At 40.6% G+C, this 24,913-nt stretch overlaps 1 protein-coding gene across 1 annotated transcript in view; it reads right to left on the reverse strand.

Annotated features, from left to right (window-relative positions):
- SKAP1 (src kinase associated phosphoprotein 1) overlaps positions 1–24,913 on the reverse strand; it is a 94,988-nt gene that overhangs the window by 63,721 nt on the left and 6,354 nt on the right. Inside the window, exons 3-4 of the mRNA XM_056511787.1 lie at positions 21,718–21,743; positions 132–239 (exon numbers count right to left, since the gene is read on the reverse strand). Coding sequence (XP_056367762.1) covers positions 132–239; positions 21,718–21,743 — 134 coding nt within the window. The remainder of the gene's footprint in view (positions 1–131; positions 240–21,717; positions 21,744–24,913) is intronic.

The following is a 24,913-nucleotide window of genomic DNA, read 5'->3' on the forward strand; positions in this document are numbered from 1 at the left end:
CCAAGAATTCCACGGAACACCAGCGACATTCCAGAAACATTCAAGAATTCCAAGAAAATTTCCAAAATATTTCTAAATCTCCAAAGGGAAAAAAAAATTTTAAAAAAAATTTTAAAAAATCGGTGACTCACCCTCATGCTGGAATTCTGCCGGGAACGAGGCCTCAGAAATCCGGGAAGGGCCAAAATTCCATCCGGGATTTTCATCGGAGCCGTCCCACCCCTCGAGCTCTTCCTCTCCTGGGTGGGAATGACAAGGAGAGGCTGAATTTTTGGGAAAAAAAAAAAAAAAAAAAAAAAAAAGGAGGAATTTAGGAATTCCTAAATATCCCAAATATCCCAGTTTCTTTCTGGTTGCCTCCAAATTCCAAATTCGTTTTTTTTTTTTTGTGGGATTTAAGGGGTTTTAGGGCAAATCCACCACTCAGGGAATTCCTGCTGCAGAAAGATTGGGAAAAATCTGGGAATGCCAATCCTGAGGGCCAAAATTCCAGAGGCAAATCCAAATCCTTGTCCCTGCCCTCAGTCCTGTCTCTAAATCCAGGTGTAAAATAAGGAATTAGGCTTAAAAAGGGAGAATTTCTCTGGATTTTAGGGAATAAAAGCTTGGAAATCCTTCAGGAGAGAGAGAAAAAGGATGAAAACATGGATTCCCTACAAAAATGTACAGGGATAAGGAATAAAAACTTTACATAAATTATAAATTAACAGAGATAAGGAATAAAAATATGAATTGGCTACACGAATTTACCAGGATAAGGAATAAAAACATGGATTCTCTACATAAATTACCAGGGGATTGGGATAAAAAACCTGGATTCCCTACACAAATTTACAGGATAAGGAATAAAAACAGGAATTACAGACACAAATTCACAGGATAAGGAATAAAAACAGGAATTACAGACACAAATTCACAGGATAAGAAATAAAACCAGGAATTACAGACACAAATTCACAGGATAAGGAATAAAAACAGGAATTATAGACACAAATTTACAGGGATAAGGAATAAAAACAGGAATTACAGACACAAATTCACAGGATAAGAAATAAAACCAGGAATTACAGACACAAATTCACAGGATAAGGAATAAAAACAGGAATTACAGACACAAATTCACAGGATAAGGAATAAAAACATGGATTATAGACACAAATTCACAGGGATAAGGAATAAAACCATGGATTCCCTACACAAATTAATGGCCAATAAAAACAGGAATTACAGACACAAATTCACAGGGATAAGGAATAAAACCATGGATTCCCTACACAAATTAATGGGAATAGCCAATAAAAACATGGATTATAGACACAAATTCACAAGAATAAGAAATAAAAACAGGAATTATAGACACAAATTTACAAGAATAAGGAATAAAAACAAGGATTTTGTACAGAAATTTACAGGGATAAGGAATAAAACCATGGATTCCCTACACAAATTAATGGGGATAACCAACAAAAACATGAATTACAGACACAAATTCACAGGGATAAGGAATAAAAACAGGAATTATAGACTCAAATCCACAGGAATAACGAATTAAACCACGGATTTCGTACACAAATTCACAGGAATAAGGAATAAACCCATGGATTCCCTACACAAATTAATGGGGATAACCAATAAAAACATGAATTACAGACACAAAATCACAGGGATAAGGAATAAAAACAGGAATTATAGACACAAATTCATGGGGATAAGGAATAAAAACAGGAATTCCCTACACAAATTAATGGGGATAAGGAATAAAAACATGGATTATAGACACAAATTCACAGGGATAAGGAATAAAAACAGGAATTATAGATACAAATTTACAGGGATAAGGAATAAAACCAGGAATTATAGACACAAATTCACAGGGATAAGGAATAAAACCAGGAATTATAGACACAAATTCACAGGGATAAGGAATAAAAACAGGAATTACAGACACAAATTCACAGGGATAAGGAATAAAAACAGGAATTACAGACACAAATTCACAGGGATAAGGAATAAAAACAGGAATTATAGACACAAATTCACAGGAATAAGGAATAAAAACATGAATTATAGACACAAATTCACAAGAATAAGAAATAAAAACATGGATTATAGACACAAATTCACAGGGATAAGGAATAAAAACATGAATTATAGACACAAATTCACAGGAATAAGGAATAAAACCATGAATTCCCTACACAAATTAATGGGGATAAGGAATAAAAACATGGATTATAGACACAAATTCACAGGAACAAGGAATAAAAACATGAATTATAGGCACAAATTCACAAGAATAAGAAATAAAAACATGGATTATAGACACAAATTCACAGGATAAGGAATAAAACCAGGAATTATAGACACAAATTTACAGGGATAAGGAATTAAACCACGGATTTCATACACAAATTTACAGGGATAAGGAATAAAAAAAGGAATTATAGACACAAATTCACAGGATAAGGAATAAAACCATGGATTCCTTACACAAATTAATGGGGATAACCAATAAAAACAGGAATTACAGACACAAATTCACAGGATAAGGAATAAAAACCAGGAATTATAGACACAAATTCACAGGATAAGGAATAAAACCATGGATTCCCTACACAAATTACTGGGGATAGCCAATAAAAACATGAATTACAGACACAAATTCACAGGGATAAGGAATAAAAACAGGAATTATAGACACAAATTCACAAGAATAAGAAATAAAAACATGGATTATAGACACAAATTCACAGGATAAGGAATAAAAACAGGAATTATAGACACAAATTTACTGGAATAAGGAATTAAACCACGGATTTCGTACACAAATTCACAGGATAAGGAATAAAACCAGGAATTATAGACACAAATTCACAGGGATAAGGAATAAAAACATGAATTACAGACACAAATTCACAGGGATAAGGAATAAAACCAGGAATTATAGACACAAATTCACAAGAATAAGAAATAAAAACATGGATTATAGACACAAATTCACAGGATAAGGAATAAAAACAGGAATTATAGACACAAATTCATGGGGATAAGGAATAAAAACAGGAATTCCCTACACAAATTAATGGGGATAAGGATTAAAAACAGGAATTATAGATACAAATTCACAGGGATAAGGAATAAAACCAGGAATTATAGACACAAATCCACAGGATAAGGAATAAAAACAGGAATTATAGACACAAATTCACAGGGATAAGGAATTAAACCACGGATTTCATACACAAATTTACAGAGATAAGGAATAAAAAAAGGAATTATAGACACAAATTCACAGGGATAAGGAATAAAACCAGGAATTATAGACACAAATTTACAGGGATATGGAATTAAACCACGGATTCCTTACACAAATTAATAGGGATAACCAATAAAAACAGGAATTACAGACACAAATTCACAGGATAAGGAATAAAACCAGGAATTATAGACACAAATTCACAGGGATAAGGAATAAAACCACGGATTCCCTACACAAATTAATGGGGATAGCCAATAAAAACAGGAATTATAGACTCAAATTCACAGGAACAAGGAATAAAAACATGAATTATAGGCACAAATTCCCAAATTAAACCACGGATTCCCGACAAACCCATCACCCAAGGCGGGTGTGGACAGGAGCTTTCCTCTCCTCAAATGAACCTCCCGTTGAATTTTCCAGGGAAATTTCCTGGGTTTTCTGGAGAGCCCCTCAGCGCCAGGTGTCGGGAGGGAAATAAAAGATTTGGGATTCAATATTTGCCAGGAATAAAAGCGAGGATTGATAAGGGAGAGGAGCAGCTGCTCCTCACTCAGCGCCCTCCAAACAGCTCCAAACTGGAATTTCCAGCTGCTCCTCCATCTTTTCCCAGCCCTAATTCCCAATTTTTCTCCTGGTAAACACAGTTGGGATAATTTGAATCCCTGATTAAAAGCTGGGAGAGTCAGGATTTTTAATCAGGCCTAGCGGGAAAGGCTCAAACTTTCCCTTCATCTCCCAAAAAAATCAGATTTTCCTACATCCCAGGGAATGTTTTTCCAGGAAATTTCCAGTTTCTCATCCAAAGGAACCACCTGGAATAAAATGCCCAAAGATTTTCCTCCCCTGGATCAGCTCAAATCCCAAACTCTGCTGAGATTCTAAGCTCCAAACTCCTGAAAATCCTCCTGAAAATCCACCAAATGGCTCCAAGAAGGAATTTCCAGCTGCTCCTCCATCTTTTCCCAGCCTTAATTCCCACTTTTCTCCTAATAAACATCAGGACAGAGTCAGGATAATTTTAATCTCTGATTAAAAACCAGGAAAGTTCAGATTTTAATCAGGGACAGGCCTCGGGCCTAGTGGGGAAGGCCCAAATTTTCCCTTCATCCCAAAAATCCCAGATTTTCCCACATTCAGCATTTCCCACATCCCAGGTCATGTTTTCCCAGGAAATTTCCAGTTCCTCATCCAAAGGAACCGCCTGGAATAAAATAAAGAATAAAATGTCCAAGGATTTTCCTCTCCTGGATCAGCTCAAAGTCCAAATCCCAAACGCTGCTGGGATTCCAAGGTCCAAAGTCAAAAAACACGGATTTTTATGCCAAAAACATGGATAAAAACATGGATTCACTACAAATTAATTGGGATTGGGATAAAAAACAGGGATTCTCTACAGAAATTTACAGAAAGTGGGATAAAAACAGGGATTCCCTACAGAAATTTACAGGGATTGGGATAAAAACAGGGATTCCCTACATGACTTTATAGGAATAGGGATAAAAACATGGATTCTCTATAGGAATTTACAGAAATTGGGATAAAAGCATGGATTCTCTACAGAAATTTACAGGCATAAGGATAAAAATGTGTATTCCCTACAAACTAATTTGGATTGGGATAAAAAACATGGATTCCCTACACAAATTTACAGAAATTGGGATAAAAACAGGGATTCTCTACAGAAATTTACAGGGATTGGGATAAAAACGTATTCCCTACAAATTAATTGGGATTGGGATAAAAACATGGATTCCCTACAGAAATTTACAGGAAATGGGATAAAAACATGGATTCCCTAAAAGAATTATTTATAGGAATTGGGATAAAAACCATGGATTCCCTATAAATTAATTTGGATAAAAACATGGATTCCCTGCAGAAATTTTCTTGGAATTCTGACTTTTTCCCGGCCCCAGGTGGAGCTGCCTCTAACGGGATCCAGGTGTGGGATTTTTGGGATAATGAGCAGCCTGTTCCCGCTTTTCCAGAGGGATGAGCAGGTCTGGAACCTTGGAATGCTTCAGAGCAGGAACAAAACTGCAAATGGGAAAATTCCCTGCGGGATCAGGCAGATCAACCAAAAATCCAGCCCAGGAAAATTCCCAAATATGGAATATCCAAGAGTATTATTGCCATAATTTTTTTTTTTTTTTTTTTTTTTTTTTTTTTTTTTTTTTTTTTCAGGAAGAGGAATTGGGAATTCCCAAAATCTCATCATTCACCCAAATAAAACTCGGCTATAAAATGATCCAGCACCAATAATTCCCATTTTTAGAGATTGTTCCAAGTGCACAAATCCATGGAAATGGAGCTGTTTAATTTTCCAGGAATATTCTGGAATATTCCTTCAGGAGCGACCCAAAACCCAATCCCGCAGTTTTTCTGTCTGGATTCTCATCCCGAGGATCTCTCCTGCTTTTAATCCACTTTTTCCATAAAATTTATGGAGCGGGGAGAAGTCCAAGCAGGAAAAACAATTCTGGGATTGTTGTGATGGAGGAAAAACTCATTAACTCTTAATGAAAACACCGGGAATAAAACCCAAACAGCTCAAAATTCTGGGAAATAATTATCCTGAACTGGACACGGAGCTGCTCCAGGAAATCCACAGCAAAATTCCCTGATTCCTGTTTGGGGCATGGAAAAGAAGGGTTGGAATAAAACCTGGATTTCTCTCTGGAAAAATGGGATTATCCACGGGGCTGGCTGGAATTCCCTGCAGAGGAGTTCCAGAAAGAAAAAGAGAGAGAAAAAGAGAAATTCCATTTTTTATGGAATTTAGAATTTTGGGATTTACGTGGAGCAAATTCCAGGGGTGTCCCCAGCTGGAATGGGAAGAATTCCAGAGGTTTTGGTGCCATTGGTGATTCCAGAGCCCTGCAGGAGCCAGGAATGTCCAACATTCCAACATTGGGAGGGAAAAATTCCAGCACTGCCCTGGGGATGGAAGAGGGGAAAATGCCAAGAAGAGAAAGGAAAGATCCGGATTTGGGGAAGGAAAAAATCCCGAGATAGAGAAGGGAAAGATCTGGATTTGTCAGGAGGAAAAGATCCGGATTTGGGGAAGGAAAAAATCCGGATTTGGGGAAGGAAAAAATCCGGATTTGGAAGAGGAAAAGATCTGGATTTGGGGAAGGGAAAGATCCTGAGCTGGAGAAGGAAAATATTTGGATTTGGGGAAGGAAGAAAAGACAGAAAAGATTCAGATTTAGAGAAGGAAAAAAATCTGGATTTGGAGAAGGAAAAAAATCCAGATTTGGAGAAGGGAAAGATTCAGATTTGGAGAAGGGAAAGAAGCAGGAGAGAGAAAATTCCCCCTCTTATCCAACTCAAACCTCTCCTTAAAACCCCAAAAATCCCCCGAACTAAAATCCTTTTTTAACAGAATTTTTTCTTTCTTTCAGCTGCAGCTGCTTCCCATGGAGGGAGAAAGAAAAAAAAAAAAAAAAAAAAAAAGAAAAGGGAATTAATGAATCCCAGCAAAGCCAGGGGAACAAAAAAACCAATTTCCATGGATGACAGGAAAAAACCTTCATTTCCCGCAGCTTTTTATGGGAATTGCAATTAAATTTCCTTGGCTTTCTCAGGTACCCAGAGCTTCATTAAACATCTCTTAAATCCCGGGAAAAATCAATACCAGGCGAGCTCCGGTGGGGATTTTCTGAGGAGAGGAAGTGAAATCCCCAATTCCCGTTCAAATCCAGGGAAAAAAAAACTAAAATTCCTCCTCAAATCCCTCCTGGCTCCGTTAATATCCCTGGATTTCCAGAGCTGGGAAAGGATTTTTGATTTTGTGGTTTAATATCCCGATAATTGGCCGGAATTACGGAAAATTTCCATGGAAACGGCACAAAAAGTGGGAATGGAGGAGATTGGAGCTCCTGGGGTTTGGTTAAAGCTCTGCCTGTGCTGCTTTTATAAATTTGGTTTTTTTTTTTTAAATGCAAGGATGGGCTGGGAAATTCAGGAAATTCCCGTTTTTCCAGAGCCTTCCAGGCTCCAGAGTTTGGATTTTTGGGATAAACCCAAAAAGAGCCGAGAGTTTGGTGGTTGCAACTTTTCCACAGGGATTGAATTCCTTGGAATTCCAAGGTCTGGATAATTCTGTATTTCCCTAAAATCCCACATTTTTGATTTATTGACTTCTTGGGCATTCCAGGGTCTGGATAATTCTATATTTCCCTAAAATCCCAAGTTTTCTATTTATTGACTTCCTTGGAGTGCCAGGGCCTGGATAATTCTGTATTTCCCCAAAGTCCCACATTTTTATTCCTTGATTTCCATGGAATTCCAAGGTCTGGATAATTCCTTATTTCCCTAAAATCCCAAGTTTTCTGTGTATTGAATTCCTCAGAGTGCCAGTGCCTTAAAAATTTCCCTTCAAATCCTAATTTTTCACTTTAAAACCTTAACTTTTTGCTTTCAAACCCTAATTTTTTACCTCAAAATCCTCTTTCTTTTTCCCTTCAAACCCTATTTTTCTATTTTGTTCACCCCTCAGCTTATCCCAACAGAAATATCCCCCCCAAAAATCCCATAAAAAGCCTCCAAATCGCTCCACCACCATTTTTTTTTTGGGGGGGGGATGTTATCCAAGCCTCGTTTTCTCCCCTCATTCCCAATTTTTTTTTTTTTTTTTTTTTTTTTTTTTTTTTTTTTTTTTTTTTTTGTTAATTATGCGAGAAAAATCGAATTAAAACGCCGGGAAAAAAGGGAGAAATGTTTGGGATGGAGCTGCTGGAGCTTGCAGTGATTGCCAGTGCCCAGCAGGTCGGGCTGCAAGGCAGCAGGAATTTCGCTGCCATCCCCTCCCCCAGGCGTGGAAAAAAACCGGGAATTTCTTGGGAATATCCAAACCCAGCAAGGAATCCCGGGAAAGGACGGGGGGGAGGATAAAAATGTGGATTTTGGGCTCGTGGAGGAGTTGGGGGGGATAATTTGAAATATTCCAATATTTCTGCAGTGGGTCAGAGTTTAGGGTGGGATAAAGAGGAAAAAGTGAAATTTTGGGATTTTTGAGAGAAATGCCAAAGGAAATTCAGCAGCTCAGGGGTTAAATTATTCCAGGAATTTCCCGGATGCAAAAATCAGGGAATAACCTGGGAATGATTAATCCCCAAATCCCAATATTCCAATATTTCCCCCCAGATGATTGTGGGGTGGGTTTTAATTGGGGAATTCCCAACAGGACAAACCCCAAATCCTGCCTGGACACTCCAGGAGATTCCAGCTTGGAATTCTCCACTTGGAGTCCTCAAGCTGGAATTCTCCACTTGGAATTCCAACTCTGAGTTCTCCACTCCGAGTTCTCAACCTGGAATTCCCAACTTGGAATTCTCAGCTTGGAATTCTCCACCTGGAGTTCTCCATTTGGAATTCCCAACTTGGAATTCCCAACTTGGAGTTCTCCATTTGGAATTCCCAACTTGGAATTCTCCACTTGGAATTCCCAACTTGGAATTCTCCACTTGGAATTCCCAACTTGGAATTCTCCACTTGGAGTTCTCCACTTGGAATTCTCAACTTGGAATTCCCAGCTTGGAATTCCCAGCTTGGAATTCTCCACTTGGAGTTCTCCACTTGGAATTCTCAACTTGGAATTCCCAGCTTGGAATTCCCAGCTTGGAATTCTCCATTTGGAATTCCCAACTTGGAGTTCTCCACTTGGAATTCTCAACTTGGAATTCCCAGCTTGGAATTCTCCACTTGGAATTCTCCATTTGGAATTCCCAACTTGGAATTCCCAGCTTGGAATTCTCCACTTGGGTTCTCCACTTGGAATTCTCAACTTGGAATTCCCAGCTTGGAATTCTCCACTTGGAATTCTCAACTTGGAATTCCCAGCTTGGAATTCTCCACTTGGAATTCCCAGCTTGGAATTCTCCACCTGGAGTTCTCCATTTGGAATTCCCAACTTGGAATTCCCAACTTGGAATTCCCAACTTGGAATTCTCCAATTGGGATTTCCCAACTTGGAATTCTCCAATTGGGATTTCTCAAGTTGGAATTCTCCGTTTGGAATTCTGAACTTGGAGCTCTCCACTTGGAATTCCCAACCCAAAATTTCCCCCTTGGAACCTGAGGCTGCTCCAAGCTCCTTCTCCCACATCCCAGTAACTCAGGGGCTCCCAAAATCCCCCAAATCCACGAAAACCCGCGGCTCCCACCGTCCCTCTGGATTTTCCAATCCCCTGGCTGCTTTTTCCTCCCTTTTCCTCATTTTTCCTTCTTTTTTCCTCCTATTTTCTCCCATTTCTCACCTTTTTCCTCCCTTTTTCCTCCTTTTTTCCACCTTTTTCCTCCCTTCTTCCTCCTTTTTTCCTCCTTTTTTCCACCTTTTTCCTCCCTTCTTCCTCCTTTTTCCACCTTTTTCCTCCCATTTTTTCACCTTTTCCTCCTTTTTTCCACCTTTTTCCTCCCTTCTTCCTCCTTTTTTTCTCCTTTTTTCCACCTTTTTCCTCCTTTTTTCCACCTTTTTCCTCCCTTCTTCCTCCTTTTTTCCTTTTTTTCCACCTTTTTCCTCCCTTCTTTCTCCTTTTTTCACCTTTTTCCTCCTTTTTTCCTTTTTTTCACCTTTTTCTCCCTTCTTCCTCCTTTTTTCCTCCCTACTTCCTCCTTTTTTCCATCTTTTCCCTCCCTTCTTCCTCCCTTCTTCCTCCTTTTTTCTCCCTTCTTCCTCCTTTTTCCCACCTTCTTCCTCCTTTTTTCCACCTTTTTCCTCCCTTCTTCCTCCTTTTTCCCACCCTTTTCCTCCCTTCTTCCTCCTTTTTTCCTCCCTTCTTCCTCCTTTTTTCTCCCTTTTTTCCACCTTTTTCTCCCTTTTTCCCACCTTTTTCCACCTTTTCCTCCCTTTTCTTGCTCTTCCCGTGCCTCCCCCGGGATTTCCCCCCTCTCCTCACAACCCTTGGCTCTTTTCCATCCCAAATTTTGCTCCAGGGAAGCGAAGCCGGGCTTGGGGTGATCCTGGAACTCAGCCCAGCCCCGGATTCCCACGGGATGTAAACAAGCAAACAAGATTTATCCTTTTTTTCCCCTTTTTTATCCTTTTTTATCCTTTTTTTTGTTTGTGTTTATGGGGTTCATAAATTATCGCTGCTCAAAGGGGACGTGGCAGGGAAAGGATCCCAAATTCCGGCTCTGCTCCAGCTCTGAGGCACCAATTTTCCAAAAAAAAAACTCTCTGGGAAGCCAGGAGATAATTAATTAATAATTCTGCAGAATTCCAGGTGAAGCTGGGCAATAATTAATGAATAATTCTGCAGAATTCCAGGTGAAGCTGGGAAATAATTAATTAATAATTCTACAGTATGGGAAATAATAAAGAATTCAATAAAACTCCAAGTGAAACTCGGCAATAATTAATTAATAATTCTATAAAACGCCAAAAACTGGGTAATAACTAATTAATAATTTGTCAGAATTCCAAGTGAAGACAGGTGACAACTGATTAATAATTCTACAGAATTCCAGGCAAAAGTGGGCAATAATTAATTAATAATTCTGCAGAATTCCAAGTGAAGCTGGGAAATTATTAATTAATAATTCTGCAGAATTCCAGGCAAAACTGGGCAATAATTAATTAATAATTCTGCAGAATTCCAGGCAAAACTGGGCAGTAATTAATTAATAATTCTACAGAATTCCAAGTGAAGCTGGGCAGTAATTAATTAATAATTCTGCAGAATTCCAGGCAAAAGTGGGCAATAATTAATTAATAATTCTACAGAATTCCAAGTGAAGCTGGGAAATTATTAATTAATAATTCTGCAGAATTCCAGGCAAAACTGGGCAATAATTAATTAATAATTCTACAGAATTCCAAGTGAAGCTGGGAAATTATTAATTAATAATTCTGCAGAATTCCAGGCAAAAGTGGGCAATAATTAACTCATAATTTTTCAGGATTGCAATAGAAACTGGACAATAATTAATCAATAATTCTATAGAATTCCAAGTGAAGCTGGGCAATAATTAATTAATAACTCCACAAAACTCCAGGCAAAGCTGGGCAATAATTAACAAATAACTCCACAAAACTCCAAGGGGAGCTGGGCAATAATTAACAAATAATTCTGTAAATCAAAAGAGATTTTAAAAAAATAAATAAATCCCGAGAGCTCTGAGCACTCTCAGGATTTATTTATTTTTTTTTAATCTCTTTTGATTTCAAGGACAGGACACAAGGAGGATGTCTTGACTGGTTTTCCTGGGAAAAGGGACTGGGAATTCCAGGAGAGGAGTTTGGGATGGAGCAGAACTCTGAATTTGGGGATAATCCGGGGGAGGGTCCATCAAAGCAATGCCTGGAGAGGGAGAGATTCAAAATTCCAGATGTGGAGAGGCAGGAGTGAGAAAATTCCTGATTTGGAGAAGCAGAAATGAGAAAATTCCAGGTGTGGAGAGACAAGGAAGAGAAAGTTCTGAGTTTTGGAGAGACAGGAAAAAGAAAATTCCTAATTTGGAGAGGCAGGAGAGAGAAAATTCCTGATTTGGAGAAAGAAAAAGAAAATTCTGGTTTTGGAGAGGCAGAAGTGAGAAAATTCCTGATCTGGAGAGGCAGGAAAGAGAAAATTCCAGGTGTGGAGAGGGAGGAGATACTCAAAATTCCAAATGTGGGGAGGTAGGAAAGAGAAAATTCCGGGTTTGGAGAGAGAAGAATAAGAAAATTCACCGAGGTCACATCCCCCCTACCCCTATAGGCTCCAAATTTTGGGAGAGACTCCAAATTCCAGGTGTGAAGAGGAAGGAAAGAGAAAATTCCAGGTTTGGAGAGGCAGGAATGAGACCCAGAGTTGTGGATGCAGAGAATTCACTGAGGTCACATCTCCCCTTTCCCCAAAACTCCAAATTCCAGCATTTCAAACTCAGAATTTCCCAATTTTTCCCATTTTTTGGGAAGCAGGAGGGGCTGTTCCCACCAGGAATTATCTCAGGTGAGGGAATCCATGAATATTTTCCTGCTCCAGCCACAAGGTGGAAATTTCTGGAGCATTTTCCAACAATCCTTGAGGCTTTTCCCTAAAAAAAAAAAAAAACCTGCAGGATTTTCCAAGCCAGAGAGTCCATTCCAGCCTCTCCCTGCCCTGGCAATTAAACCTATGGAATAATTAAAATATTTAATTAACTGCCCACACCCAGAGCAGCAGGACCTGTTAATATTTAACCCCCTGGAGCTGCAAATTCCAAAATTTTTCCCGAGGCTCAGGAGTCACATCTCCCCTTTCCCCACAGCTCCAAATTCCAGCATCTAAACCTCAGAATTTCCCCATTTTTCCCATTTTTTGGGAAGCAGGAGGGGCTGTTCCCACCAGGAATTATCTCAGGTGAGGGGATCCATGAATATTTTCCTGCTCCAGCCACAAGACAGGAAATTTCTGGAGCATTTTCCAACAATCCTTGAGGCTTTTCCCGAAAAAAAAAAACCTGCAGGATTTTCCAACCCAGAGAGTCCATTCCAGCCTCTCCCTGCCCAGGCAATTAAACCTATGGAATAATTAAAATATTTAATTAACTGCCCACACCCAGAGCAGCAGGACCTGGTAATATTTAACCCCTGGAGCTGCAAATTCCAAAATTTTTCCTGAGGCTCAGGAGTCACATCTCCCCTTTCCCCACAACTCCAAATTCCAGCATCTCAAACTCAGAATTTCCCCATTTTTCCCATTTTTTGGGAAGCAGGAGGGGCTGTTCCCACCAGGAATAATCTCAGGTGAGGGGATCCATGAACATTCTCCTGCTCCAGCCACAAGGTGGAAATTTTTGGAGCATTTTCCAACAATCCCTGAGGCCTTTCCCTAAAAAAAAAACCTGCAGGATTTTCCAACCCAGTGAGTCCATTCCAGCCTCTCCCTGCCCAGGCAATTAAACCTATGGAATAATTAAAATATTTAATTAACTGCCCACACCCAGAGCAGCAGGACCTGTTAATATTTAACCCCCTGGAGCTGCAAATTCCAAAATTTTTCCCGAGGCTCAGGAGTCACATCTCCCCTTTCCCCACAACTCCAAATTCCAGCATCTAAACCTCAGAATTTCCCCATTTTTCCCATTTTTTGGGAAGCAGGAGGGGCTGTTCCCACCAGGAATAATCTCAGGTGAGGGGATCCATGAATATTTTCCTGCTCCAGCCCCAAGACAGGAAATTTTTGGAGCATTTTCCAACAATCCTTGAGGCTTTTCCCCAAAAAAAAAAAAAAACCTGCAGGATTTTCCCTATTCCAACAAGAGGGTCCATTCCAACTCTCTCACCTCAAGCAATTAAACCTATGGAATAATTAAAATATTTCATTAACTGCCCACACCCAGAGCAGCAGGACCTGTTAATATTTAACCCCCTGGAGCTGCAAATTCCAAAATTTTTCCTGAGGCTCAGGAGTCACATCTCCCCTTTCCCCACAGCTCCAAATTCCAGCATCTAAACCTCAGAATTTCCCCATTTTTCCCATTTTTTGGGAAGCAGGAGGGGCTGTTCCCACCAGGAATAATCTCAGGTGAGGGAATCCATGAAAATTCTCCTGCTCCAGCCACAAGGTGGAAATTTCTGGAGCATTTTCCAACAATCCTTGAGGCTTTTCCCTAAAAAAAAAAAACCTGCAGGATTTTCCAAGCCAGAGAGTCCATTCCAGCCTCTCCCTGCCCAGGCAATTAAACCTATGGAATAATTAAAATATTTAATTAACTGCCCACACCCAGAGCAGCAGGACCTGTTAATATTTAACCCCCTGGAGCTGCAAATTCCATTTTTTTCCCGGAGTTTTTCCCCCTCCTCCTCCTGCAGGCTGGAATTCCGCAGGGTCTGCTGAGCTCTGACCTCCCCCGGGGAGGGGGGCACGGGAAGGTGCCAAAAGTGACCAAAAAGGGCAAAACTGATCCCAGGAGTTACAACCTGGAGGGGTTTTCACTGGAACTGCAAAAATTTGATTAATGAGGCCAAAATCTCCCAGGAATCCAAGCCAGGGAATTTTTCCTTTTCAATTTGGAGGGTTAAAATTGAGGGGATGGCTTAAAAAAATCAAAAAAAAGTTTAAAAAGTTTCCTCATCAGCTGAATTCTGCTCCAGAAAGGAAGTTTGGGATTTGTTGTGGGATAAATTGGGATTTGTTGTTACCTGGGCTTTTGATCCCAATAAAAATCCCAAAATTTTTAATTTTTGCCTCTCAGGGAAGATTGATCATGGTGAAGATGATTTTTTGTTTGAAATCCAGTGCCTGGATTTTAAATAGAATAGAATAAAAGAGAATATAATAAAATAGAATATTAAAAAATATATATGTATATATTAATAATTTTTAAAAAAATATTTAAAACAAATAAATGTTTCTGGAGGCTTTTCCTTTCCACTTCCCCCAGTTTGTGCAAGGAACACCCTCAAAAATGAATCTCAGAATAACTGATAAACCCCTAATCAACAATTGACAAACTGGAAAAAAACAAAACTTTGCAGCTGCTCTGATGGTGCAAAACTCCAAATCCAGGAGGGATTTCCACGCCAAAAAAAAAAAAAATTCCTGAAGGAGTTTGCCCAGGATTTAATAAAAAGATAAAAAAAAAAAAAAAATCCATGAGGAAGCAAAACCTCAGGGCTGATAAAGGGGGTGTTGTTAAAACTTGGCTTTTTCCAGCACTGGTGGAAATTGGATTTTCTATTAATTGATTCATTAATTAATTGCTGCTCCTCCACTCCAATGAGGCCCCTGAACAAAAATTTTGTTTTTCTTTCTGTGTTTTGACATTTTTGGAGCTTTGGTGTTTGTAACCGCCGGGAATTCCGTGTGGAGATTCCAACAACGCCTTCCAAATCTTGTCCATCCCAAATTTTTTTAATTTTTTTTTTTTTTTTTTTTATTTCCCTGCTGTTTTCCAAACACTTCATAAATCCCAGCCGGGTTCGTGAGCCTGAACTCTGCTCAGCAAAACCAACATGAGCCAAAAAGGGCTTTGGATAAATAAAACTTCCTAAAATCACCCAGCACCCCATTCATTCCAGGACACTCCAGCTCGGCTTCAAAGGGGATCTTTGCAGCAAAAAAAGGGATTTTTTTGGGTTTTTTTAAATGTTTTTTGCTGCTTTAATGATTTGCTGCTTGTCCTTGTCATAACTACACAAAGCAAAAATGCAGGAGCAGGGAAATGGGAGGTTCTGGCTCCCACCCAGCTCCAGCTCCGTGGATTTGGGGTTTTAGAGAGATAAAAAAAGCTCCAAAATTTGGTTTTGAAGGTTTTTTTTTTTTTGGAATGTTGTTCCTGGAGGGAAAGGACAACGGGGGCTCCAAAAGGATCCGGTTTGGGGGAAGGACTTGGAGTTTTATTCTGAAGCTGAGGGGAAAAGGAATCGGAAAAATGGAGAAAAGGGAGATTAAATCATCCCAAAAAATCATTCCCAAAAAAGTTAAACCAAAAAAATGAGGCCAAAAATGGATACAGATATCCCCCAAAAGCAGGAGGTGAGGCCTGCTGAGGCCTAACTCTGACTCTTCCCTTTGTTAATGAATCCTTTTAATTAACAAATTAAAAATGAACAGATTTTAAATCACAATTCATCCCTTCCCTGCCCCACAGGTTTATACTGGATCCAGGGGTTGGGATTTTCTGGGTTAAGGAACGGAGCTGGGACAAGCTGGAATTCTGGATCCAACCCCTGGGGCGCATTTTTTGAGCCTCAATTTTCCCAAATTCCCTCTCTCCTGAATGTTTTGAGTATTTTAAGGGATTCTGCTGTTCCAGCAGTTCAGGGAAAAGCATTTGGGATGAATTTTGGATGGAAAAATGAAAGTGTTGTCGGCAGCTCCGTGCAAATAAATCCGGGTTTATTCATCGACTTGGGGTTGTTTTCTCCAAAATAAAGGGGGAAATTCATCACTCCCCACTGCATCCACTGGGAAATTTAGTGGGAATAAATCCTTGGGAATGCCCAGCCAGGAATCCCATGGGAATTTGGGAGGGCAGAGCCACATTTTCCATCCCCCAGGGTCTTCAAGCAGAAGTTGTGGAGTCACCCGAGCTCCTGAGTGCCAAAAAAAATCAGGGAATTACGGAATGGGTTGGGTTGGAAGGAGCTGAAACCTCACCCAGTGCAACTTTCCACAATCCCAGTGTGCTCCAAGCCCTAAACCTGGCCTGGGACACGGAAAAAATCCTGGAGAGACACCAGGGAAATGAAAATGAGCCCAAATCCAGCGAGGGATTGGGCTGAGTTCTGCCCCAGAGGGGAATTTTAACACCTGCACATCCTTGGGGTCACATCAGTGAAACTTAGTGCAAATTCCCATTCCAGTGATCCTTTTTCCCCTCAAAATTCCCATTCCAGTGATCCTTTTTCCCCTCAAAATTCCCATTCCAGTGATCCTTTTTCCCCTCAAAATTCCCATTCCAGTGATCCTTTTTCCCCTCTCACAAATCCCCATTCCATCCATGCCAGTTTCCCTCTGAATTCCCATTCCAGTGATCCTTTTCACTCAAAAATTCCCATTCCCAAAAATCCTTTTCCCCCCTCACAAACTCCCATTCCAGTGATTCTTCCCACTCACAAATTCCCATTCCCAAAAATCCTTTTCCCCCCTCACAAACTCCCATTCCAGAAATGCTTTTTCCCTCAAAATTCCCATTCCAGAAATCAATTTTCCCTCTCGAATTCCCACATCAGAAATGCTCATTTTCCTCAAAGTTCCCATTCCAGTGATCCTTTCCCCCCCCTCACAAATTCCCATTCCATCCATACCAGTTTTCCTCACAAATTCCCATTCCAATGATCTTTTTCCCTTCACAAATTCCCATTTCCAGAAAAGCCTGTTTTCCTCTAAATTCCCATCCCTCTCTCCCTTCCCCTCACAAACTCCCATTCCCAAAAATCCTTTTTCTCCTCACAAATTCCCATTCCAGAAATACCTTTTCCCTCACAAATTCCCATTCCCAGCAATCCTTTTTCCCCCTCACAAATTCCCATTCCAGTGATTCTTTTCCCCTCACAAATTCCCATTCCAAGCAATCCTTTTTCCCTTCAAAATTCCCATTCCAGTGATCCTTCTTCCCCCCCTCACAAATTCCCATTCCATCCATGCCAGTTTCCCTCTGAATTCCCATTCCAGTGATCCTTTTCACTCAAAAATTCCCATTCCCAAAAATCCTTTTCCCCCCTCACAAACTCCCATTCCAGTGATTCTTCCCACTCACAAATTCCCATTCCCAAAAATCCTTTTCCCCCCTCACAAACTCCCATTCCAGAGATCCTTTTTCCCTCAAAATTCCCATTCCAGAAATCAATTTCCCCTCTCGAATTCCCACATCAGAAATGCTCATTTTCCTCAAAGTTCCCATTCCAGTGATCCTTTCCCCCCCCCCCACAAATTCCCATTCCAATGATCTTTTTCCCTTCACAAATTCCCATTCCCAGAAAAGCCTGTTTTCCTCTAAATTCCCATCCCTCTCTCCCTTCCCCTCACAAACTCTCATTCCCAAAAATCCTTTTTCTCCTCACAAAATCCCATTCCAGAAATACCTTTTCCCTCACAAATTCCCATTCCCAGCAATCCTTTTTCCCCCTCACAAATTCCCATTCCAGTGATTCTTTTCCCCTCACAAATTCCCACTCCAGCAATGTCTATTCCCCTAAAATCCCCACTCCAGAAAAGCCTTTTCCTCTCACTATTTCCCATCCCTTTCTCTCTTTTCTCTCACAAATTCCCACCCCAGCAATGCCAGAATTCCAGCTCTGACCCACAGCTCCCATTTTCCCCCCCCCAGAGACCTTTTCCCTCTTTATCCCTCAAAATTCCCTTCCAAAATTCCCATCCCTTCCCCTCAAAATTCCCTCAAAATTCCCTCAAAATTCCCTCAAAATTCCCATCCCTTCCCCTCAAAATTCCCTCAAAATTCCCTCAAAATTCCCTCAAAATTCCCTCAAAATTCCCTTGCAGTTCCCTGACCGGCCTCTGGCTGCTCCCTCAGACCGTTCCTTCCTTCCCTTCCTCCCAAATCCCGATTTTTATTCAACATTTTCCCTGCCAAACAGAGCCCAGGAGCTCGGGGGGAAGGGCTCCCACTCCCGATTTTCCTTCCCAAATTCCCTCTCTCTTTCCAAAAAATGATTCAGAATTAAATACATGGATTTAAAATACTTCACCCCGGCAATTCCAGAGGGGAATTCGGCTCCTGCTGGGGCTCTGATCCAAGAAAATCTATGGAATGAGGTAAAAATAAATTGGAGCTCCAGGTTTTGGTGCCAGGGATTTGGGAACAGAAATTCCTGCTCTGGATCCTTAAATCCTGCTCGGTCACATTTGCACTCAAATCTCAAATTTTCCTCAAAAGAGGGGGAGGAAAAAAAAAAAATCACATTTTGAAATTAGGGAATAAATTAGGAATATCGAAGAATTCCTTTCTCAGAAAGAAACAAAAAAAAGGTGGAAAAATCCCCATCTGAACCAGAGGAAATCCTAAACTCCGGATTTGGAGGAATTTTTTAGATCCCAGGATGGGCTCAGTTCAATCCTGCCCATCCTGGGAACACACGGGTTGGGATAACCGGAATTCCTGGGATTTTGCTCTCCAGAGGGAATCCCAGAGCTCTGTTTTTACCAGATCCAGCTCAAGCTGTGCTTCAATCCCTCAGAAAATTTTCATTTCCAATGAAAATCCTGGGAGGAATCTCTTCCTTTGCCACTCCAACCTGGTCCTTAAACCCATCCTCATTTATCCCGGGATTTCCCAGCCTGGATTTAATTTTATCCCTAAAAACCAACTCCACAATTCCCTGGCTCTTTTCCATCCAGGCCACCCAAATTCCCATTCCCACCTCTCCTTTCTTCACAGGGATCACTCTGAGCCTCTGCACATCAAATCCACGTTTTCTGCCTCAGATTTTCCCGTTTCCTTGGAATGTTTTGTCCCAACAACATTAATTCCCAAGGGATTTAGAAGAATTCCCAGTGGGAACTCGAGGCCAGGAATTCCCAGCAGGAATTCCTTTCCAAATCTCTGCCCAGTTCCACATCCCAATTCTGCTTTTCCTTCCGACTCCATAATTAGAATATTCCAAGGAACCAAAGCCTCTCCCCTCCTCCTCCACACCCTTCATTCCAGGAACTTTCCCGATTCAAAAACCTCATTTGGAGCCTTTTTTGTGCTCGGATCTTCCCCATTTTTGTTTTAATTTTCCGCCCAGCTGCGGGTTGGGCTTTTCCAGATGTGCCAGACGCTGGAATCACCGGGAGAACGATGATCAGAGCTCGATTAAAAACGGGAGAACTCAATTCCCGGCGGGAATTGCGAGGCTGAAGCGCTCCTGGAATTTCCAGGACGGGCTGGAAACGAGCCCTGAGCCAGGAGGGAACACGCTGGAGTTTGTTCCTGGGGAAAAGGAAGGATGGGAGCAGTTGGAATGTCGGGAAGGGATTTAACTGGAATAAAGGATTGAAGAAATTGGGATGCCAGAAAGGGATTTTTTTCCTGGAATAAAGGATTGGAGAAATTGGAATGCCAGGAAGGGATTTAACTGGAGTAAAGGATTGGAGAAATTGGAATGTCGGGAAGGGATTTAATTCCTGGAGTAAAGGATTGGAGGAGCTGGAATGTCGGGAAGGGATTTAATTCCTGGAATAAAGGATTGGAAGAGTTGGAATTCTGGAAAAGGATTTATTCCCAGAATAAAGGATTGGAGAAATTGGAATGTCAGGAAGAGATTTATTCCTGGAATAAAGGATTGAAGAAATTGGAATATCAGGAAGGGATTTGCTCCTGGAGTAAAGGATTGGAGAAATTGGAATGCCAGGAAGGGATTTATTCCTGGAGTAAAGGATTGTAGGAGCTGGAATATTGGGAAGGGATTTAATCCCTGGAATAAAGGATTGAAGAAATTGGAATGCCAGGAAGGGATTTATTCCTGGAGTAAAGGATTGGAAGAGTTGGAATTCTGGAAAAGGATTTATTCCCAGAATAAAGGATTGGATAAATTGGAATGCCAGGAAGGGATTTAATCCCTGGAGTAAAGGATTGAAGGAGCTGGAATTCTGGGGAAAGGATTTGGTCCCAGAATAAAGAATTGGAAGAGTTGGAATTCTGGGAATGGATTTATTCCAGGAGAAAAGGGATTGGAAGAGTTGGAATGCCAGGAAAGGATTTATTCCCAGAGAAAAGGAAGATTTGGAGGAGCTGGAATGCCAGGAAGGGATTTATTCCTGGAATAAAGGATTGGAGAAATTGGAATGCCAAAAAGGGATTTATTCCTGGAATAAAGGATTGAAGAAATTGGAATGCCAGGAAGGGATTTAAGTCCTGGAGTAAAGGATTGGAGGAGCTGGAATACTGGGAAGGGATTTATTCCTGGAGTAAAAGATTGGAAGAGTTGGAATTCTGTGAAAGGATTTTTTCCCAGAATAAAGGATTGGAGGAGTTGGAATGCCAGGAAGAGATTTATTCCTGGAATAAAGGATTGGAGAAATTGGAATATCAGGAAGGGATTTAATTCCTGGAGTAAAGGATTGGAGAAATTGGAATGCCAGGAACAGATTTATTCCTGGAGTAAAGGATTGTAGGAGCTGGAATATTGGGAAGGGATTTAATTCCTGGAATAAAGAATTGGAGAAATTGGAATGCCAAAAAGGGATTTATTCCTGGAATAAAGGATTGGAGAAATTGGAATGCCAGGAAGGGATTTAATTCCTGGAATAAAGGATTAGATGAACTGGAATACTGGGAAGGGATTTATTCCTGGAGTAAAAGATTGGAAGAGTTGGAATTCTGTGAAAGGATTTATTCCCAGAATAAAGGATTGGAGGAGTTGGAATGCCAGGAAAGGATTTATTCCCAGAGGAAAGGAAGATTTGGAGTTGGAATGTCAGGAAGGGAATCTGTTCCTGGAATAAAGGATTGGATGAGTTGGAATTCTGGTAGGGGGTTTAATTTCTAGAGGAAAACAAGGTTTGGAGAAGTTGGAATACCAGGAAGGGAATTTGTTCCTGAGGGAAAGAAAGGATTGGATGAACTGGAACACTGGGAAGGGATTTATTCCTGGAATAAAGGATTGGAGGAGCTGGAATATTGGGAAAGGATTTATTCCTGGAATAAAAGGTTGGATGAACTGGAATTCTGGGAAGGGATTTATTCCTGGAATAAAGGATTGGAGGAGTTGGGATTCTGGGAAGGGATTTATTCCAGTTGCTCCCGGGGATCTCAATGGATCCCAACCATTTTTTAAGGAAAAAAGACAAATCCACCAATCCCTGTGTTGTTCTTTCCAAATTTCCCAAACTTTTCCACATTTCTGGAGTTTCTGGGAAACTTCCCAGCCCAGGAATCGCTGCCAGAGCCACAGAAATTGTGGGATTTGCTCTCCGGGATGAGATTCCTGCTGTGGAGTTTTCCCACCCCAAGAACTGCTCCACACATCCATAAAAACTCATTTTCCTGGGAATTCAGCACCGGGAATGTCCCCCAGTCCAACCCTTCCCAGCTGGACTCACCTTGGGATGGGAATTCCAGGTGGTACCTGAAAAACCAAACGGAAAAGGAGCCATGAAATCCCGGATTTTCCTCAAGGATTGTTCCAGCCTGAGGAATTTGGGATGGGTGGGAGAATCCAGGAGCTCAGGGAATGGGAAACACGAGGAATTCCAGGAGAAATTGGGATGTGCCAGCCCTGGGGAAAGCTTGGAACAGCCTGGGAATGTGGGAAGGGAATGGATGGAATTCCTGGATTTCCATCCATTGGAACAGATCCTTCTCCAAACACAAAAATTCCTCTGAATTTTTTCCCCCTCAAATCCTTTAAAAGTCACTTCCAACCCCAAAACATTCCAGGATTTTTGCCGAGCTCATTCCCAGCAAGTGGAGGGTGATCCACACGCTCTGCCCATTCCCAAAAAAAATAAAAAAGGATTTAATATTAAAAAAAAAAAAAAAAAAAATCAGGATTTTTTTCTTCTCTCCCATTTCAGGCAAATCTTGGGAATCATTTTAATCCAGGACCAGCACTGGGAAATTTGGGAATGCCACCAAGGATTGGGAATGAAACACAAAGTGCCCTTTCCAAGGTGAGCTCCAACACAGGAAAAATCCAATGAATTCGGATCCTCAGGAAAAGCTTTCCTGGAAAAAAAAATTATTTCTGGGGAACATCTGAACTCCCAGCACGGATTTGTTGGGAAACAACCCCTGGAATTCTGGTGAAGGGCCTGGTATTAATTGGAGATGTTTGCTTGGGATTAAAAAAAAAAAAAAAAAAAAAAATTTGGAAAAATCCAAAATGTGCACAGGGAGAAATTTTCCCAGGATTTTGGGTTGGGAAGCGCATTCTGGAGGGAAAATCGGGAATTTCTGGGGATGCTCCCAGGAACGGTTCCTAAATCCCACAAGGAGTTTTTTCTCCATCCCCTAAATCCCAAAAATCCAGCCCCACACGAGGCAGCCGGAAAAGCAGCTCCAGCTTTTTTTTTTTTCCCACATTTTTCATCCTTAAATCCCAACATTTCCATGGAAAACTCCAACTATTCAACATTTAAGTGGAAAAACATCAGCTCCAAGAGATCCCAGCCCCAAAAAAATCCAACATTCCCAAAAATTTGGGATATTTTCGCCTCCTGGGAAGAGAGGAGCAGCAAGAATCCCTTTTTTTTTTTTTTTTTTTCCGGGAATTTTTGCCTCAGGAGCTTTTCCTGGCCACGTTTTAGCGCCAACATTTCCTGAACGATTTTCTGTCACTCGCAATTCCATGAAAATGGAAATTCCGTGAAAGCGCCGGGGCTTTGTTCCCGACCTCTGTCATTTTTAATCCCAGGAAATGGCCTAAAAAAAAACGGGAAAATTGAGTTCTGTTCCCTCCTGGAGCAGCTCTGGGAAGGCTGAGGGAAAACACTAAAAAAAACTTGGATTTTCCTGCTTTTTTTTTCATTTTTTGGGATAAAAAACAGGAAAAAAAATCCGATTTCAGCTCAAGGATTTGGATTTAATTCCACACTTGGATAATTTTTACTCCAGGAAGGAAAAGTTGGGATAAAATGGAATTGGGAATGGGGAGAGGAGAAGTTTTTTGGGAATGTGGAAGAGCCAGGAGCTCATTCCTGCCTCTGCCAATGGAAATCTTGGATAAATCCCATAAATTACAGATCTTGGGAGTGCTTGGATTCCCAGGAATTTTCCCCATGGAATTTCGCTCTTTTCCCAATATTTTCCCCAAACTTGGTGTTTCCCCCATCCCTTCCTGCAGAAAACTTCATCCCAAATCCTGTTTTCCCAATTTTCCAGGATATTTTTGGATTTTTAGGATTGCAACACCCCCCCAAAAAAAAGCAAAAATTTGGTTTAACAGCTGGAAAATCCCAAAATCCGAACCCCCTGAGCCAGATCCATAAAATCCAGGCAGCTTCCAATCAAATTCCCGGTTTTTCCTCGTTAATTAAGAGCTGATATTCCCAAGGGATCTTTGGAGCCAGGATTTGAATGTCTGGGAAAATAAATATTTAAAAAAAAAATAAATAAATAAAAATCGATGCTGGGTGAGATTTCCCAACAGGGAAGAAAAAAAAGAAAGTGGGAGCCAGGAAAATGGGATTGGGAATTCTCCATTAGGGGAAAAAGGGATTTAAATTCATTTCTCAGCTGGGTTGAGGCTCTCAGGTTTCAGGTTAGTGATGGATCCGGGAGGAAATGGGTGGGAAATTTGGGATAATTCCATCAGCCAGGATGGAAAATTCCGGAAAGGAGCAACCCAGAAAGGTTCCAAACGGAATTAGTGGTGGGAGTGAGCTCAGGGATAAAATGGGATTAATTTAATTTGGATTAATGTGGGAAATTCTTTCCTTAAAAGAAAAAAAGGGAGGGGTAAAAAAAAAAAAAAAAAAAAATCTCCATTCAGAATAAATCACGAATATCTGAGGATTCCTTCTATAATAAAAAAAGGCAAAAATTCCATCCTGAAATTGCAGAAAAAAATTAGGAATATCCTTCCTTAAGAAAATTAAAAGAGGGGGAAATCTCCATCTTAAAATTATGGAATAAATCAGGAATATCCCAGAATTCCTGCCTCAAAAATAAAGGGAAGGGAGCAGAGGGGAAATCCCCATCCAAAAATTAGGGAATAAATCCAGAATATCCCAGAATTCCTTCCTCAAAAATAAAGGGAAGGGAGCAGATGAAAATCCCCATCCTAAAATTAGGGAATAAATTCCTTCTCAAAAAAAAAAAGGGGAAGGGGGAAATCCCACACTGAGATTGAAGAATAAATCAGCAAAATTCCAGAATTCCTTCCTCAAAAAAAAAAACAAAAAAGGGGGGAGAATTCCCATCCTAGAATTAAGGAATAAATCAGGATTATCCAAGAATTTCTTCTTAAGAAAATAAAAAGAGGCAGAAATCCCATCCTGAAATTGCAGAAACAATTAGGAATATCCTCCCTTCAGAAAATAAAAAAAGGGGGAAATCCCCATCTTAAAAATATGGAATAAATCAGGAATATCCCAGAATTCCTGCCTCAAAAATAAAGGGAAGGGAGCAGAGGGGAAATCCCCATCCTAAAATTAGGGAATAAATCTGGAATATCCCAGAATTCCTTCCTTAAGAAAATAAAAAGAGGGGGAAATCCCCATCCTAAAATTAGGGATTAAATTTGGAATACCCCAGAATTCCTTCCTTAAAAAAAGGGGGGAAGAAATCCTCACCCTG

The sequence above is a fragment of the Oenanthe melanoleuca genome, chromosome 27 (genome assembly GCF_029582105.1).
Source record: "Oenanthe melanoleuca isolate GR-GAL-2019-014 chromosome 27, OMel1.0, whole genome shotgun sequence".
NCBI lineage: Eukaryota > Metazoa > Chordata > Aves > Passeriformes > Muscicapidae > Oenanthe > Oenanthe melanoleuca.